This window comes from Macaca fascicularis, chromosome 3, assembly GCF_037993035.2.
Source record: "Macaca fascicularis isolate 582-1 chromosome 3, T2T-MFA8v1.1".
Classification (NCBI taxonomy): domain Eukaryota; kingdom Metazoa; phylum Chordata; class Mammalia; order Primates; family Cercopithecidae; genus Macaca; species Macaca fascicularis.
Window position 1 is genome coordinate 91,085,122 of NC_088377.1, and position 16,289 is coordinate 91,101,410.

General features: G+C 40.6%; 1 protein-coding gene across 10 annotated transcripts in view; it reads right to left on the bottom strand.

Annotated features, from left to right (window-relative positions):
• POU6F2 (POU class 6 homeobox 2) overlaps window positions 1-16,289 on the bottom strand; it is a 496,562-nt gene that overhangs the window by 262,067 nt on the left and 218,206 nt on the right. For all 10 annotated transcript variants that reach the window (XM_045389033.2, XM_045389038.2, XM_065542098.1 and 7 more), the window contains exons 3-4: window positions 12,518-12,609; window positions 9,228-9,456 (exon numbers count right to left, since the gene is read on the bottom strand). In XM_045389033.2, coding sequence (XP_045244968.1) covers window positions 9,228-9,456; window positions 12,518-12,609 — 321 coding nt within the window. The remainder of the gene's footprint in view (window positions 1-9,227; window positions 9,457-12,517; window positions 12,610-16,289) is intronic.

Below are 16,289 nucleotides of genomic sequence, written 5' to 3' on the forward strand. Positions count from 1 at the left end.
CTTTGTTTTTAAAAAAGTTGGTATTTTGTGAAGCCCTATAGCATTCACTTATGTTTTCTCTTTTTGGGGAAAAACTGAAACATATTTTGCATACCATAAAATTCCCCTTTTGTGCAAATTTGACCCACACGAACAGTGAACCATCACCACGATCTAGATAGAGAACAGTTGCATCAGCCCCAAATTCCCTTGTACTCCTTTAAATTCACCTGCCCCCCACTTCAGCAACCACTGATCTGCTTGTCATCCCTCTACTTTTGTCTTGTCCTGAATGTTACATTAATAAATTCATTGCTTCATATGCCCTAATTTGCTATTTTAAACAGTCCCCAATTGGCCCATATATTTGTTACCCATTTTTACGTTTATCATTTGAATTCTATGGTTAGAAATTGGTAATGTGTGTGTTCTGAAAAACCACATGGATGGACCATGTGATCTAACGGGTTCACCTAATAGAATTCTAGAACCTCAGGGTTGGAAAGAATCACCTAAATCAAATACTTCTGAAGCATATCGTTAATGCAATGGCTGTTGGACACAGCGCCTTGTCATATAGTTTCCAATTTTGTGCTCCTCCTCTGTCCTCTTAGGGTTATTTATTTTCCTCCTCCACACCCCTAGCAGCTGGCTTGACCAGGTGACTTGTCTGGCCAACAGCACGTGAGTGGAAGTGATATGAGCAGCTCTTGAGCTGAAGCTTTAAGAGCCACTGTAGTTCTGGCATTCCCTGCTCCCTTTGTAATGAAAAAAAAAACATATCCCAGACGGGGGCCGCTTCCTCTGCTTGGATCCTAGAAGGTGGAGGATGTGCAGCAGAGTCAGTGCACACCTATGACCCATATGTAATATGAAATCAACAAATAAACACACCTTCCTGTTGGAGATTTTGAGATTTTGTGCGTAGCACTTAGGACTTCTCCCTAGGACACTCTTTCCTCAGATACTGGACAGCCTAATCCCTCTCGTCCACTGGGTCTCTGTGCAGTGTAGAGACTACGACTTATGACCTTGCATAAAATGCATCATGTCCTCATCCGTGCCACACTTCCCCACTTCCATCTGCCTCACTCCCCCACTGGCATACACGTGCATTAAGGAACTCTTTGTTTACTGCTATGTCCTAAGTCCAGATCATGACCTCTAATGCTTTGAAAGTTCAGTAAGTATTCATTGAACAAATGAATAAACATTGTCTTAATAGAAAAACAAAAATAAATAGGTTGGTTTCTGTCAAACTGGTGTGGTCCTTTACTGTCAGATAATTAAAACTATATAACTTGATACATAGTTTTGATTTGTCTTCTAGTTCCAAAACTTACTCTAGGATTTTTTCTTTTTCTATTAAAAATATTTTGCTCTGTCTCGCTTCTTGTTTTTATTTATTTATTTATTTTTGAGATAGAGTCCCACTCTGTTGCCCAGGCTGGAGTGCAGTGGCACGATCTCAGCTCACTGCAACTTCTGCCTCCCAGGTACAAGCAATTCTCATGCCTTAGCCTCCTGAATAGCTGGGACTACAGGTGTCCACCATGATGTCCAGCTAAATTTTGTATTTTTAGTAGAGACGGGGTTTTGCCATGTTGGCTAGGCTGGTCTTGAACTCGTGACCTCAGGTAATTGGCCTGCCTCGGCCTCCCAAAGTGCTGGGATTACAGGCATGAGCCACTACTCTTGACCTCTTTCTTGTTTCTTGCATCACAAGCTGCTTCAAATTCTTGGGATTACTCAGGCATAAATAAGTAAATGCAAACATATATCCATGAAAAATTATAGCATAACTGCATTGTTTTTAAGTATGTTCATCTCTAACATTTCAGGCTCTATGATGGCCACACTCACACACATCAAGGCATACAAAATCCTCAGTGTTGCCTTCTTCCTGCATGTATAGTCTGATTTCTTGCCACCTTGGATTCCAAATTTTCATTGAACAGACAGAGCTATTGATAGAACCTGTAGACTCTGGTCTCCTTGTGCCTTCTTCTCTACATTGAATGCTCTCTTTACTTCTCTTTACTGGACTCTTACTTAGTCTTTAAAATTCACTCATTCACACTTCAGCACCTTTTACAAGTAAACCAGGCACTTTCTTTGTTCTTGGGCCACTTTATTGAACCAAATAAAGACGCCTGTCACAGGGCTTCCATTCTAGGGGCAGAGTCAGACATAAATGATGCATATTAGCAATACATTATACACAGAGATTCTCCTTTACAGCAGCAGGCCCAAGATCACAACACTGCTGACCCTGCCCTCGATGGCTACAGTAGGCATCACCCAAAATGCTCAAGAAGGCCAAATAAAGAAAAACACTTAAACATTCTTGAGATTTTGTAAAAGGTCCTAAGTGTTAGGGAAAAAGAAAATGCAGAAAGCAAGTAAGGGAGACAGGAGTGCTGGGGCAGGGGAGGAGGAGGAAGGAAGGTTTGATGCTTTCTGGGTGGGAATAGAGTGCTTCAGGCAGAGAGAACAGCCTGTGCAAAAGGCCCTAGGCTAGGAGTACGTGCAAAGGACACCAAGGAGGCCAGAGTGCCCTCACATCAAGGTTGATTTAATTGAAAGAGAGGTGTGTAGGAAACAAAAAAGCAAAATAAAATTAGATTCAAGATGTCTGTCTTGGAAAAAACTTTGGCACAGGGAACTGACCGGAAGCAGAAAGATCAGAAGCATTCCCTTTTCTGAGAGACTGCATTTTCAAAGGAGCTACACATCCTTATCTGTTGGAAACATCAAGCAGCCCGTTAGACCTCCAGCTTCCATAAGCTATACATGGACTGAGAAACTCCCCAAAGAAAGGTATATTCCTCAACTTCCTCATCAGATTGGCCAAGGAAGATAACAGACAGGAAAGAATCTCCCAGGGGTGTGGCCAAGGGCCAAGGAGAACAGTGGCCAAAGGTGCTTCCCTAGAGACCCACAATCAAGGAACCCCCATGATGTCTGCCCACTGGGATGTTGGAATGGTCATAGATAAACAAAATGTGGCATATTTTTATGATGAAACACTGCTTGGAAATTAACAGAAAGGAGCTAGTGGTTTACAAAACAACATGGATGAATCTCAAAAACATTATGCCGAACAAGAAAACGCAGACACAAAATAATACACATAATATGAATCCATTTATGTGAAGTTCTAGAACAGAAAAAAACAGATTACCTGGTTGGATGGAGGGGACGGACTGCAAAGGGACACAGAGGAATCTTTTAGAGAGAATTAAATGTTTTCTGTATTGATGGAGCCTGCACGGGTGGATGCAATTATCAAAACTCATTGAACTAAGCAAGTAAGGTCCATGCATTTTCTTGTATGTAAAGGATACCTCAGTGAAAACAACAACACAAACAAAAGGGAATATAATGTAACTTGCACATGAAATCCCTAATCCCCAAACTATTCCCACATACTTCATCATCCACAGGCTTTAATATGGGGAGTCAGAGAAAACCAGGGCAGGTTTCCTGCCAGAGCAAAGGGAAGAAAAACCATCCTTGGCCTTGATTTTTCAACTGGCCTTGAACCTAATTGCTTTTCCATGTTCAGGTTTAGCAGCACTCTTTAATGTATTTTTGGTCATTAATTTAAATGTTATGCTTGACTTAACTGGAATGTTCACACTTTGACATAAATCTCCTATGTAGCACATTTATATTCTCCATTTATGTTGCCTACAGTGATTAGTAGGTCATTCTGGTCTGTGCTGTGAGAACAAGTCACTAACCTGAACCATCTGTCCTAGAAGTAGACTCAGCTCTACCGTCCCATTAACCCCTTTGCTGCCTGTTGTCACTCACGTCGAGGCTGTATATATCTTCATTTCCTGCCTATGTTTCAAAAAAGCAAAAGATCCAACACATTTGCATAAGCTCCATAAAGGGGATTTTATTTTGCTACATCAACTAACAACCTCTGTTTTTACCCTAGGACTGTACATCTTTAATGCAGCTATCTGTGTTCCAAAGTAATAAAAAGGGAAGACACTGACTTTTCAAGGAGCTTATGGAGTATGTGACAGAGCAAGCTTAGTTATCTTCTTTCTTTGGAGTTTATGGCCATTATTTGTCTTATTTCACAGGTGTGAGCTTGCTTACAGTCATCAGAGGCCAAAGCCCAATAACATGGGATGAAGGACACAGGGATGGAGAGACCCAGTGTAGCTGATGGTGGATGGTACTTGCAAGGGGAGAGGGGCACTCAAGGCAAGGTAGGAGAGGGCACAGAACTCAGCTATTTCACGTAGGGACACAGGGCTTTGAGGAGGAGGTAATTTCTAGGTCTTATCTAGAGCATTTCTGGGTTTGAATCCCACCCAGAGCTTCCAAGGACATCGTTCAAAATAGTCAGAAACTAAACCTCACCATTGGTATCTCCCGAGCTCAGAATTTGTCTCAGTCCTTGCTCATGGGAGACCCTACTGGCTTTTACTGTTCCCAGCAGAAAGGCCAATGTCCAGCCTGCCTTACCTGCCACCCCTTCTGCTGATGAGGGAGGCTCAGCATGTTTCTTAAGCTTGCTTATTCATGTTCCATACCACATCATTCTGGCTTCCCACTTCCCACCCACGTCATAGCCGAGAAGACAGAAATGAACGTCTCAATCTGGGGGCAGTCAATCTCCAGTCTGGCCAGTGACACGAGATAGCCTAAATTAAAAGGCTCAGCCTCACGGTAATTTCTCTCTTGGATAGTCAGAATTTTAGATAGACATGGAGATAACGATAAAGATAAAGATGATGGAGATAGAGAAAAATGGAGAGTTCCTGACAGGTACATGAATTGGAAAGATGCCTAACCTTAGAGGAGACAAAATGGAACATGAGTGAACTGGAATTATGGTTCAGCCAAAAGCCAACCAATGCAGTAGAGAAACGTCCTGGAGGGAGCAGGAGAAGACAGGGAGATGGGTCATTAGTCATTCTGGGCGTGGGGATTAGATGCATGCCTCCTGCAGAGGCGAGGATGATATAGCCTGCAGCCTAGTGGGTTTGCTGGATGCCCTAATGCCCAAATTTCATTCCAGATTCCAATGAGGCTGGGTTACAGGGCTGTTCCTAGGATCCTGCAAGATGTCTAACTCCTTACAACTGTGTGTCTTCTTACAGTAAGACCTCATCACTGATGAGACAGCAATGAATCTCTTTCTTGCTGGGAAGGATCTGAGAGAAAGAGAAAACAATCCCCTGACCACACATCCAGGTTTTCTGCTGAGTTATAAGGTCTTTTTATCAGCAAAGCAAAACTTTCATTGGATAAAATCTCAGAGCAAGGACTTCAAGAGGGCTTCCATTATGTAAGAGAACTTCCCTTGGTCTTGAGGATATGAAAATCCTAACAGAAGCAGAAATGTTCCCACACATTATTCCTTTCAGTCATTCTCATCTGGAGGCCTGCGGTGGTGAGTGAGAGCAGGAGCATTAATGAGGACATTCACTGCCTCACGTGGGTCCTCCATTATCACAAGAGTCTCTGATTCTGGCTGCTGGTGATATTAGGGGATACCATGGACTGGATGTGTGTTCCCCCAACCCCACCAAGTTCATATGTTGAAATCCTTACCCCCAAAGTGATGGTATCAGCAGGTGGGGCAGATCAGCAGATTAGGTCATAAGGGTGGAACCCTCATGATGAAATTAGTGCCTTTATAAAAGGGACCCTGAGAGCTCACTCATCCCTTCTGCGGTGGGAGGACACAGTAAAAAGACAGGTAGACATCTATGAACCAGGAAGTGGGCCCTCACCAGAACCGAATCTGCCTTGATCCTGGACTTCCCAGGCTGCAGCACTGTGAGGAACACAATCTGTTTGTTTATAAACCACCCTGCCTATGGTTTTCATGTTTATAGCACCCCAAACAGATGAAAGCAGGGAGTTGCCTAATAAACTTTGAATAATCTCCCTAAGATCAGCTTTTCTTAAACTTTAATGTGCATGGGGATTATCTGGGGATCTTTTAAAAATGCAGATTCTGTTCAGAGGGTCTCAGGCATCTCGGGTAGAGCCTGAGATCCTGTATTTCCAGCAAGCTCCCAGGAGACATTGATGCCGCTGGCCTGGGGACCATGTTTTGAGAGGAGATTGTGATATGACCCCCGCTGTCAGAGTTGAGAAGAGCTGCTCTCAGTGTAACAGCATGTCATGAGTGCTCATTAAAATACATGTGTAAATCACGGCCTCCGAGGCTCTGAGAGCTATTCCGTGTGACTTGATAGGGGATGTAAATAAACAAGCTCTCAATCACTTCAGTAAAAAGGAAAATATTTGAAATCTTATCCCTGAATTCCAAACCATTAAGGGACTGATGTCAGCAACTTTTTTTTTTCCTTTCATCCTAGCAAATTTGTGACTATTGAGCTAGAATAACAGACAGGCTGGAGGGCTGGGTAGGAAGGTTGGAGATAATTCCAGTTGGCCGAACTGTTTCATGAATAAAAGCTTAACACTTCACAATGAGGAAAAGGGAACTATTCATGACCAAGCATGTTACATGGTAACAGGCTCTGCTTCAGACTAGGTGTGCAACCTCCCCCTCACAATCACCCACCAAATCTATTTTATAAAATCACTGGAGAAGTGGGGTGTTTATTATAGATGAGCAGACTTAAGAGTCATTTTTAAAGACTCTGAAAAGCCTTGGCCTGAGGTTACTGTATTTATTGTATAGGAAAGAGACGGGGGAAAGGAAACAGCCTTCTCCCCTCGCTGTTGACTGTATGGATGCGTGTAAGGATTCCTTCTAAGGTACTGATAGTCCATTTACAAGACTCTCACCCTTAACCTTTGAGAGAGGATGAGATTTGAGGTCATCTTGAAGACTGGCTCAGTCTCAGAATCCCTGCAGACGACCTTTCAGTCTGTCAGTCATTCACCACCATCCCAAGAGTCCCACTGCTTCTGCAACATAACCTGGGAAGCTCCATAAGCCATTGATTCTGCCTAGGGATTGTCAAGGGCTGTTCAGTAGGTCACCTAAAGGTGGGAAAATCAACTTTGGGATGGCTGCTGGTGGATTGATTGCAAGGTAACCACTGGCTTTGCCCTTTAGGTGGTGGACATTCATCTTGGGCGCTTTCGAGGCATGAGACTTCCCTGATTACCATCCTTATTGCCCTTGAACTTCTCGTTAGGATGACCACCTCTTTCTGGGTTGCCTGAGACTTATATGAAAGGAATAGAAAATCCCAAGGAAATTGGAAGGTAGAACTTTGCTGGATCCTGACAGCGATTTAGGACTTGGGATTCATTCACAAAGATATTAAAGCAGAAGGCATTGGGGAAGGAGTTTGATGTTAAGCCTAATTAGAAAGCTTTTCCTATAACGAGCTGATTTGCAACTGGGAGGTGTTTTATTCTAATAACCTCATCACCTTCCCTCCAACGTCAGTGAAATTTCAAAGAGGAAGACAAAGGGGGAAATGTTCACTTGTGCTTGTGTAGCAGACAAGAGCTTGGACATCAACTCCAACCCACTTCTGAAGATGATGCTGAGAGGGAACTTGTGTCAGAAGCATCCAGGGATAAGCAAAGCAAGTGCTTCTGTTTCCTCTACTTCATCAGGCCACAAAGCTTGGGATTCCTTTTCTGAAACCAGAGGTGCCCCAAAGAACCAAACTCCTAACTATAAGCTAATACTGAACTTTGATATTTACAACAAACAAAAACAAAAGGGAAAATCTTGGTGGAAGAAGTCCACGTTGGACCAATCATTAATTTTGAACCCTTAAAAAAACAGGTACTAGTATCTTAAGAATACCAAACCATGATCAAGAAATAACAAGTTTACTTTTTTTTTTTAAACTCTGATTTTTGGCATCCATCTTAACCAAGCAGGATTAATTCGTGGCCTAGGAGCTCTTCAAGCTTATGTTTATTTATAATATTCAATATTCCCATAAGTGCAAATGTTCCAAATGGAAGGCTGCATTTTGATAATGCCCATTGCTTCATTAAGATTTCATCATCCACCTACATTAAAAAGCCTCTCCCTACACTTTGTTGCTACGGCTTTCACCTTGTGTATTCCTGCTTTATTTGCTTAATCTTGAGATCTGGCTTCCCAGGCACTCTCAAATTTGAAACAAGCAAAGTTTGTGCATTAGCGTATCCTGGGCATGCATGATTTATGAATGGCAGGTTTCTTGGCACAATTTAATGGTACAAGAGAGACTTTGTTTTAAACATTAAAATGGAAGTCAAGAAGTGGCAACAATGGGTGGGGTAGCAGAACACAGAGCATGGAAAGAAGTTTGGGTCAAGAGTTAACCAGTTCTTACTTGGTCTGTTTCTTAGTCTTATGGACTGATTCTTCAATAAATTATAAGAAGCCCTGACATTTGACCAACTAAAAAAGTATTTTAAATTACCATTCTGATAACCTACCCAGACAAGCCCTCATTCTGCAAAAAATTTAATTGTTAATGTTTATATATATGAAGAAATCAAACATCTTTGACTAGTCCAAAATAAATTCATTTTCTCTTTAGCAGGCATCCTACTTACATTCACGTCATTTTCCACCAAAATAATTCTTCCTCTGACAGAATCTTTTGTAAATCAACCTATCAGTCAATGCTACCAAATCTTTTAAAGAAAAGTCGAAACCTTTATAATATCAAGACAGCTACCCTTCCTAAGTAAAATTAGAGTCTGACTTGTTATATGCCCCTGTAATATAAAGGTTCAACATACAAGTCTATTTTTCTCATTGCAAAATATGAGCTCAAGTAACACAATTTTTGTTTAATAGCTATAACTAAAACATACTTTGTAGAGCAAAATAATCATTAATAAATTATTCCAAATAATATCTTGTATTTGAGATGTTCCAATCACTTCAAACACAAACAAGCAAACTCTAACTTTTCTTTACCCATGGCTAAATTGAAGAATTGGTGAGATGATAACTCAGGTCTTCAAATAACAACACAGGAATTTTACTTTAAAGTTTTTGATACGTCATGCAATGATTGACTCATAAATGCTTCCAGGAGACCTGAAAAGTTTTGATACCAATGTTAGGAAATGAGGATTGATAAAACCAGTGGCTTGTGCAAGCTCAGGATTCACAGACAACTGAAAATTTTGCTTCCTACGGAAGCCTTCCATATTGTTTAGGGTAGAAGCAACTCTGAACCACATTCACCATTCTAGGCACATTTTTTTGTCTGCTTCAGAGAATACTGGCCAATTGGTAGAGCCTTACGTGGCGCATGGACACTATGGATTACCTTGTAGATTTTGCAACGGCAGAGTCATAATGCCTCCAGCTGCAGCTGCTGCCACCAGCCCTTGGATGTTGGTGAGATTCGCTGTTGGCAGTGTAAGAACCAGTCCTTGCTGGCCTCCTAGCTGTCCCGCCATGTTGAAGGGGATGAGGATTGGCTGGTTGAGGGCTGGGGGGCCTCCCGGCATCACGCCGGCCACAGCAGAAGCTAACTGCTGTGCCGTCAGAAGTGGCTGCAAGGAAACAGATAAAGCTAGCTCACTTACCTGTGGAACCGAGGCATGGGTTTTAAAAACATCATCCTTCCGTTTAAGCAGGGTCAGAAAGTTCCCAAAGAAGTACCAAAAAACATGCTGTATCCCATTTAAAAAAATGATTGGTAGAAAAAAATTTCAAAGTTGCATTTCATTGATATCTTTGGAAAATTTCATTTGGTTTGGACTTCTTCTGAGGAACTCAAATACCTTTACAAGTAATAACATACGTTTACATGCTGTTCTTCCAGTGAATTTCCATTTGATCCTGTCTGCATGTATTTGAAGCTCAGCTAATTTATTCTCTGTTGTTCCAGAAAGAACTTATTGGGATCAGTGGGATTTTTTGATTCAAAAAGAGCAACGAAATACTACTTTTGACTTTTAAATCAACAAAAATAATGTAGAAAATTTATTCAATGCTGGAAAGTCTGTATTGACACCACTATGCAGATCTATGGCTGGGGGATGTGCACACTAGCATAATCCTTTTGGAAAGCAATTTAGAAATAGATTATCAAGAGCTGCAAAAATATTTATCCCCCTTTAACTCAGAATATATTCCTAGGATATAGCTTGAAGATATTATTCAAAAGGAAAAAAGATAACTGCATAAAAACCTGCATTATGTTTCAAAATACGTAAATATTGAAAATAGTTTATTACAGTACTAAACTAGATAAAATATTGCATAGTCATTAAAATGGATCATTATGACACCTCTTTAGAAAAGTAGAAAATGTTTGTAATATGAGAATACAATAGAAAATAAGCTGGATAACTATTAAGTAAACTTGAATGATTATTGTTAAAATGGTAGAGTTATGTATGTACAATGACAAGATCTAAAACAGAATATAAGACATAAAAGTATTTGATGTGGATAAAACTTAAAATCTTTGAAAATAATTCTTTTGTTATTACTCTAACATCCTTTGCCCAATTAAAATGATATTATACAAACACATGTTTACGTGCACTGTGGATGGAACAGCCCTTCTCTGGTAGGGAAAGGCAACTGCTGGGCATGTTTTGAGGGCAGCACGTGGGCTCTTCACCAGGATGACATGGGAGGGATTCCTGCCCTGGTCAAGCCAGATGACCCCAAGAGTCATTTGATTTTAGAGTCCTTGATTCAGGACTTTCATTGCAGCCTTGTGGGAGCCGTGTGGAACATAATAATCCCATATCTGTTGTTCTTCTACAAGAACCAATGCAAAACTCTTATGTGAAGGATAGGTAATTAAATACAGCATACTACCAAGCCCAATGTATAATAGCCAGACACGATTCGAATGCTGTAGTTATTCTACCAATGAGATACAGAGAGGCTAGTAACTTGCGCAAGTCCCATGTCTAGTTGAGAAGGGGTTCAAGTTCAAGCCCAGGAAGGCTGCTCCAGAGCCCGTGTTTTACCCCATTCTTGTATCCCCTCCAATACAAAGAACAGATTTAGAGAAGTGGGGCTGCTTTATCTGAAGAATGAGGGGTGGTGTGGATAGGGCTAAGTCCACACTTTGGCCATTCCTGCAGTGTTCCTTTCAGGACCCTTTGGGGGAAGACTCTGCAGAGCCCTAGGATTCTGCACAGCTGAGTTTAGAACTGCCGCTTTAGACCCCACAGGCCTTGTTCCTAATGTATTTGTGCACTTCGCTAAATTCACACCAAGTAACCATGCTTCCCTTTTTAAAAAATTACAGTTATTCTAATGAGCAAAATAAATATACTTCGGGAATGAATACAAAATTACATGCTGGCCCTCAGATTCCCGGTGTTACATCACTGCCAATAGTGATATTATGGTAAGAGGGAAGGCAAATGAGTAGTTTTCAGACTATATATGGGTCATAGATTTGGGGGGTTTGGCCTGCAGCATTTTAAAAATAGGATTTGTGGGCTCAAGGCAGGGCATGCACTCTCCAGTTTGTCACAGGGCCACCACTCCTCACTGACCTGGGCCTGTAGGGCTGCCTACCCAACCTGAAGGCATTAGAGTGTGTTACCCCCAGTATGTTCACAGGCAGGTGTGCAGGCATGCATACACGCAGACACACATAATTACACGAACACACACATGATGTTACAAGCATAAAATTATAAAGAGTATGACACCAAAAATCCTGTTCCTGAGAGTCCCAGGAAAACTCTCTAGGCTTCCATAAGCCAGCATACATTTGCCCAGGCTTTCTGTCCACAGGCACGGAGCGATCTGTGCTCCAAGATGGACTATGGGATCTGAGGCCACAGGGAGTCTCGGTGGCTAGTGGAATAAGAATGTCAAGACCAACCCTCACTCTAAACTTGCGTGAGCCCTCAGTGTGCTGAAAGTCATTAACTTCCAGGAGCAACAATGACAACAAGAGGGAGACAAAGGCCCAAGTCTCAGCTTCTCTTTCCATAAAAGCAGGATGAACTCTGAAAGCTTCACACTAAATGATAGAGGTAAAAAGGCAAAAAAAAAAAAAGCCCAGCCTTTTATAATTGTGTTCTACATCTCCATATAGCCCACATCAGGCTGCCAAAAAACAAATATTGGACTTTAAAAAATAATGATTGTATTTCTTTATTAATGCAAGAGCTATGTGTGATGTACAATATTGTCAAACCCAATAAGCTGAACTTGCATTAAAATTGCATTAACTCTTTTATATTAAATCACATCTTGTATTTCAAAAATGGCTATAGTAAGGCTGAAATAACTTAATTTTCTTCACACTCCAGTCATTAAAGTTTTACTTTCCAGAAAACTGCATGGTAACCAACAGCACAACTGTAGTGGGTTTTAAGTTAAAAAAAAAAAGTGTTTCCACATGATTAAAGCCAACCTTTCCTTTAAGAAGAGAGAATAGCTTTGCAAACACATATTTTCTTGATGGTATTTAATAAATAATGTAGTCATACAGCTTTTCATACGAAAATTTATTACCATCTTTGCTCTGTTGGAGTTAATTGGACTTAACTCATTATTATTTATTTGGTTATTTATATGGTTAAACCATCCTAAATGCAGCCTAATGGAAAGCAGTTGAGAGATACTGACCTGTGGCCCAACTGGAAATGGTGGGTGGGTCTGACTGGCCTGGTGTTGGTCAGGAGTGCCTGGGTCTGATAGTGCCGGGTTTCCTCTGGCCCCTGGAATTCAAAAAAGAAATGCTCCCTTAATATATGATCCAGCCTGGGAACTGCACACGACCCCATTTTCCTATGATGTCACATAACGTTAAGGCATAAGATGATATGACAGAGTGGTTTATCAATATCTCCAGTGCTCAAATCACTTATCAACTGCATAAATAATGATGAGAGACATTCAGGATGGCCAAGTTCATCAAGAGGCAGAAGAACAGGACAGCAGGGAATGTAGCACAGTCAGTTTGCATAGAGTACGCCAGTGTGCCATATGTGTGGGAAACTACACCCTTTAAATACAAGCGAGCCACAGCTAATCTAGTATCCTAAAATTAAACGAAGTGTGATCTCAGATATGACCAAGTCCATCAATATTTTCCCCTAATATGGCTTTCCCCATCTCCTCCATACTCCTAAGCCCTTCTTCCATACTCTTTGAACACTGAATCTTATGACATCGCTTTCCTGAAAACAAAGCCTTTTTCCATATCACCTTACACAATGTCCTAAAAAGAATATGGCTCTCTCCGAGATCGCGCCACTGCACTCCAGCCTGGGCGACAGAGCGAGACTCCGTCTCAAAAAAAAAAAAAAAAAAAAAAAGAATATGGCTCTCTCTAAGCAAGTGTCCCAGGTGCTAACTGAAACACTAGGAGTCCCACAATAGCTCCAGGGAGCTCCACCATGCTAAGCACAGAACACAGCTTGCTTCCTTTACTGGAATCCTACTGGACAGCAAGGCAGAAAAAATGAAATTCCACCCAAGAGCAAATCCTTCAAACTCTTTTAACATGGTCATTTCTCTGTGTGTGCTTCTGTGCTTTGTTTCAGGACAAACTGTAGCAGGTAAGATAGTGGTAGAAACAATAAATACACAAACAAACAAATAAAACCAGTGGCAATTTTTGAGAATTTCTACTTGGTAGCTTTGTTTCCTTGGAGTTTTCTAATGGGTGGTTGAAATCCAATTCCAAGCAAACCTTAACAAGATCCTCTTTCCTGATGTTTGTCCTATGAATAACAAGCGGAAGACAATTCAAACCCTGTTTACCGGCATGCCATGGACAACCCAGAAAAAAAGATATGACTCTGTCACACTTATAAATTTTAAAGAAGGTATTATTGGCTCATTTAAAACAAATTCTCCTATATATTCTCCAAAGGGACAGACTTATAAATAATGGAAACAGGGAAAAATACTTCAGCACATTAAGCTACAAATAAAATTGACTGCTACATATTATTCAATTGACTTCTATCTCCACCACGATGTGTCAATCATAACAGCATTTTATAATAGGATTAAGCAATAAATGTGCAAAGCCATTATGCGGAAATCTGAAAATCTGATTAATTTGTAATATTTTTGTGCAGAAAGTCAGGAATGGACATTGCTTGGGGAATACTTACAAGCATTCTATTGAAATTTCTAAATTGATTTGGAACAAACTAATAAAAACACAGACTTGCTGACATTTTATAAAGTGAATTCTGTCAAAATATGTTTGGCATTTTAATGATTGCTGTCATTTAATAACAAGGATAAGATGACCCATCATAAGATGCCAATCATTTCCTCAGAATGTACAGAAGACCTTTCTTCTAAATTTTTTATATGTGATTTACCTATTATGCTTAAAAGCACGGCATTTTAAGCTGAGAGATGGCTTGTGCAGCGCAAACCTTTCAAATCTCTGTTCTTTCTTATATACCCAAGTCCCATTTTGCCCTAAAATTCTCGGCAGAAATTTACGTACTTCAAAGAGCTTATGAGGTTTCAAAGTGATGTTTTTGGTCAAATATTCAGATTAGGTAAATACTCAAATGGCTAAAAGTGCACAATTTTTAAAAAATTTGGTTGTTTTCCCATACTTGCCAGGCATGGGTTTTTATACCAGACTATGAAAAGAGAGTTTTTACAATGCGCAGAAAAATAGAAAAGCCCTTTTAAGCAATTAAAAAATGAATACCCTCATTCTAAAAAATTTCTATACCATGCCAAGCCCTTCTGTCTCATGTTTCTTTCATGCATACTAAGCCCACTTTTTGACTCTGTTTCTAATGCGCGCCATCGTAATGTTTAGGATCGGTCTCACACAGGCACTGTGTCAACAAGATTGTGCATTTGTTCCCCTCAACTTTACACAGATTACATTTGCTTACATTTATTCTTTGTTGCTTTGAGGCCTAGCTGGTGCCCAGCAGCTTGTTCTGAGGCTGGTTAATTCTCAAAAACCACGTTCAGTGCAGTCCAGGGCAATTCCACACAATTTCATGTGTAAAATGAAGTCTTTCACAGGCTCTAGAGGAGATTATGTATGCTCTCCTGCCTGGATCCAAAAGTAATGTTTCTTCTTAATGTGCATCTCCATTTTCCCCAAACACATGTATCACACATAACCTTGTAGGACCATAACGTAATCCGTCTGGCTAGAAGGCGGCTCTGGAATCAAGGGCCTTCTCAGAGCCAGAGGGGGAATCAGGAAGTCAGAATGAATAAATGATGTTGGCTAAGGGTTTCAGAGAGATTTGAAGCAACACTTAGCTGAACGTTTGCAGAGAATTTGACGTTGGATATTTTCATGAGCACAGATACGAAAACACAAACTTGAATGGGTTGGGTGGGTTTCTCCTGACCAGGAGCCTAGGAAACATGTTACATCTCTGAGACCAAGGAATTCCAGAAAAGCTCTCTGAAGTCTGTTCTGAAGTTAGCAGTCTATGCTTTTGAGGCAGCAACTACGAGCTCTATGGGACATAGGCTGTGCTGCTGGTTCATCAGTTTATGCTGTCATTTCATTCACATTTCTTTTTCAGTAGAAATAGAGGTCTGGCTTTTAGTTCAGCAGTGATATAATTCCTTTAAGATAGGTACTGGCATCCACTTGACTACTCACTGTTGTTTAACATAAACCTTTGAGATATCTTTAAATTTTTAGCGTATTGGCAAATTCTACCTCAATTCCAATTTAGATATTAAAAGCCGTTTGGTGTAAGGGTTAAAACCAAGAACTCTTAAAAAAAAATTAAACTCTGCCTGGGTTTAAATTTAGCACTACCACTTAACTGAGAATGTGAACTCTGGCTTGTTTTCCAACTTCATGCATCACCTTGTAAAAGTCAGGGATAATAATAGTACCCCTCTCACAGCACTGCTGTTGTGAAGATTAAATGAGCTAATATGTATGTAATTTTCTTGAAACAGTGCATGCTTGCCACATAAGTGCTATTTCTCTTGATTATTGTTATTTAATAAAAAAAATTTAATTTCTCTTTTTGAGAGACAGTATCTCACTCTGTTGCCCCGGCTAGAGTGCAGTGGTGTGATCATTGCTCACTGCAGCCTTGATCTCCTGGGCTCAAGAAATCCTCCTACTTCAGCCTTCTGAGTAGCTGAGACTACAGAAGAAGCCACTACACCCAACTAATTTCTTTTTTTTTTTTTTTGGTACAGAAATAATCTCACTCCATTGCCCATACTGGTCTTGAACTCTCGGCCTCAAGTGGTCCTCCTGCATTGGCCTCCCAAAGTGCTGGGATTTTAGGCATGAGCCACAATGTCCAGCCTAAGCTGTATTTAATCTAATAATATTTAATATTATTTAATGTGTCTATAACAGCAACCTGCCCCAAGCCAACTCAATTCATATTCCTGCCCCTCTGTCCCTTTCTGTGCAGTTCAC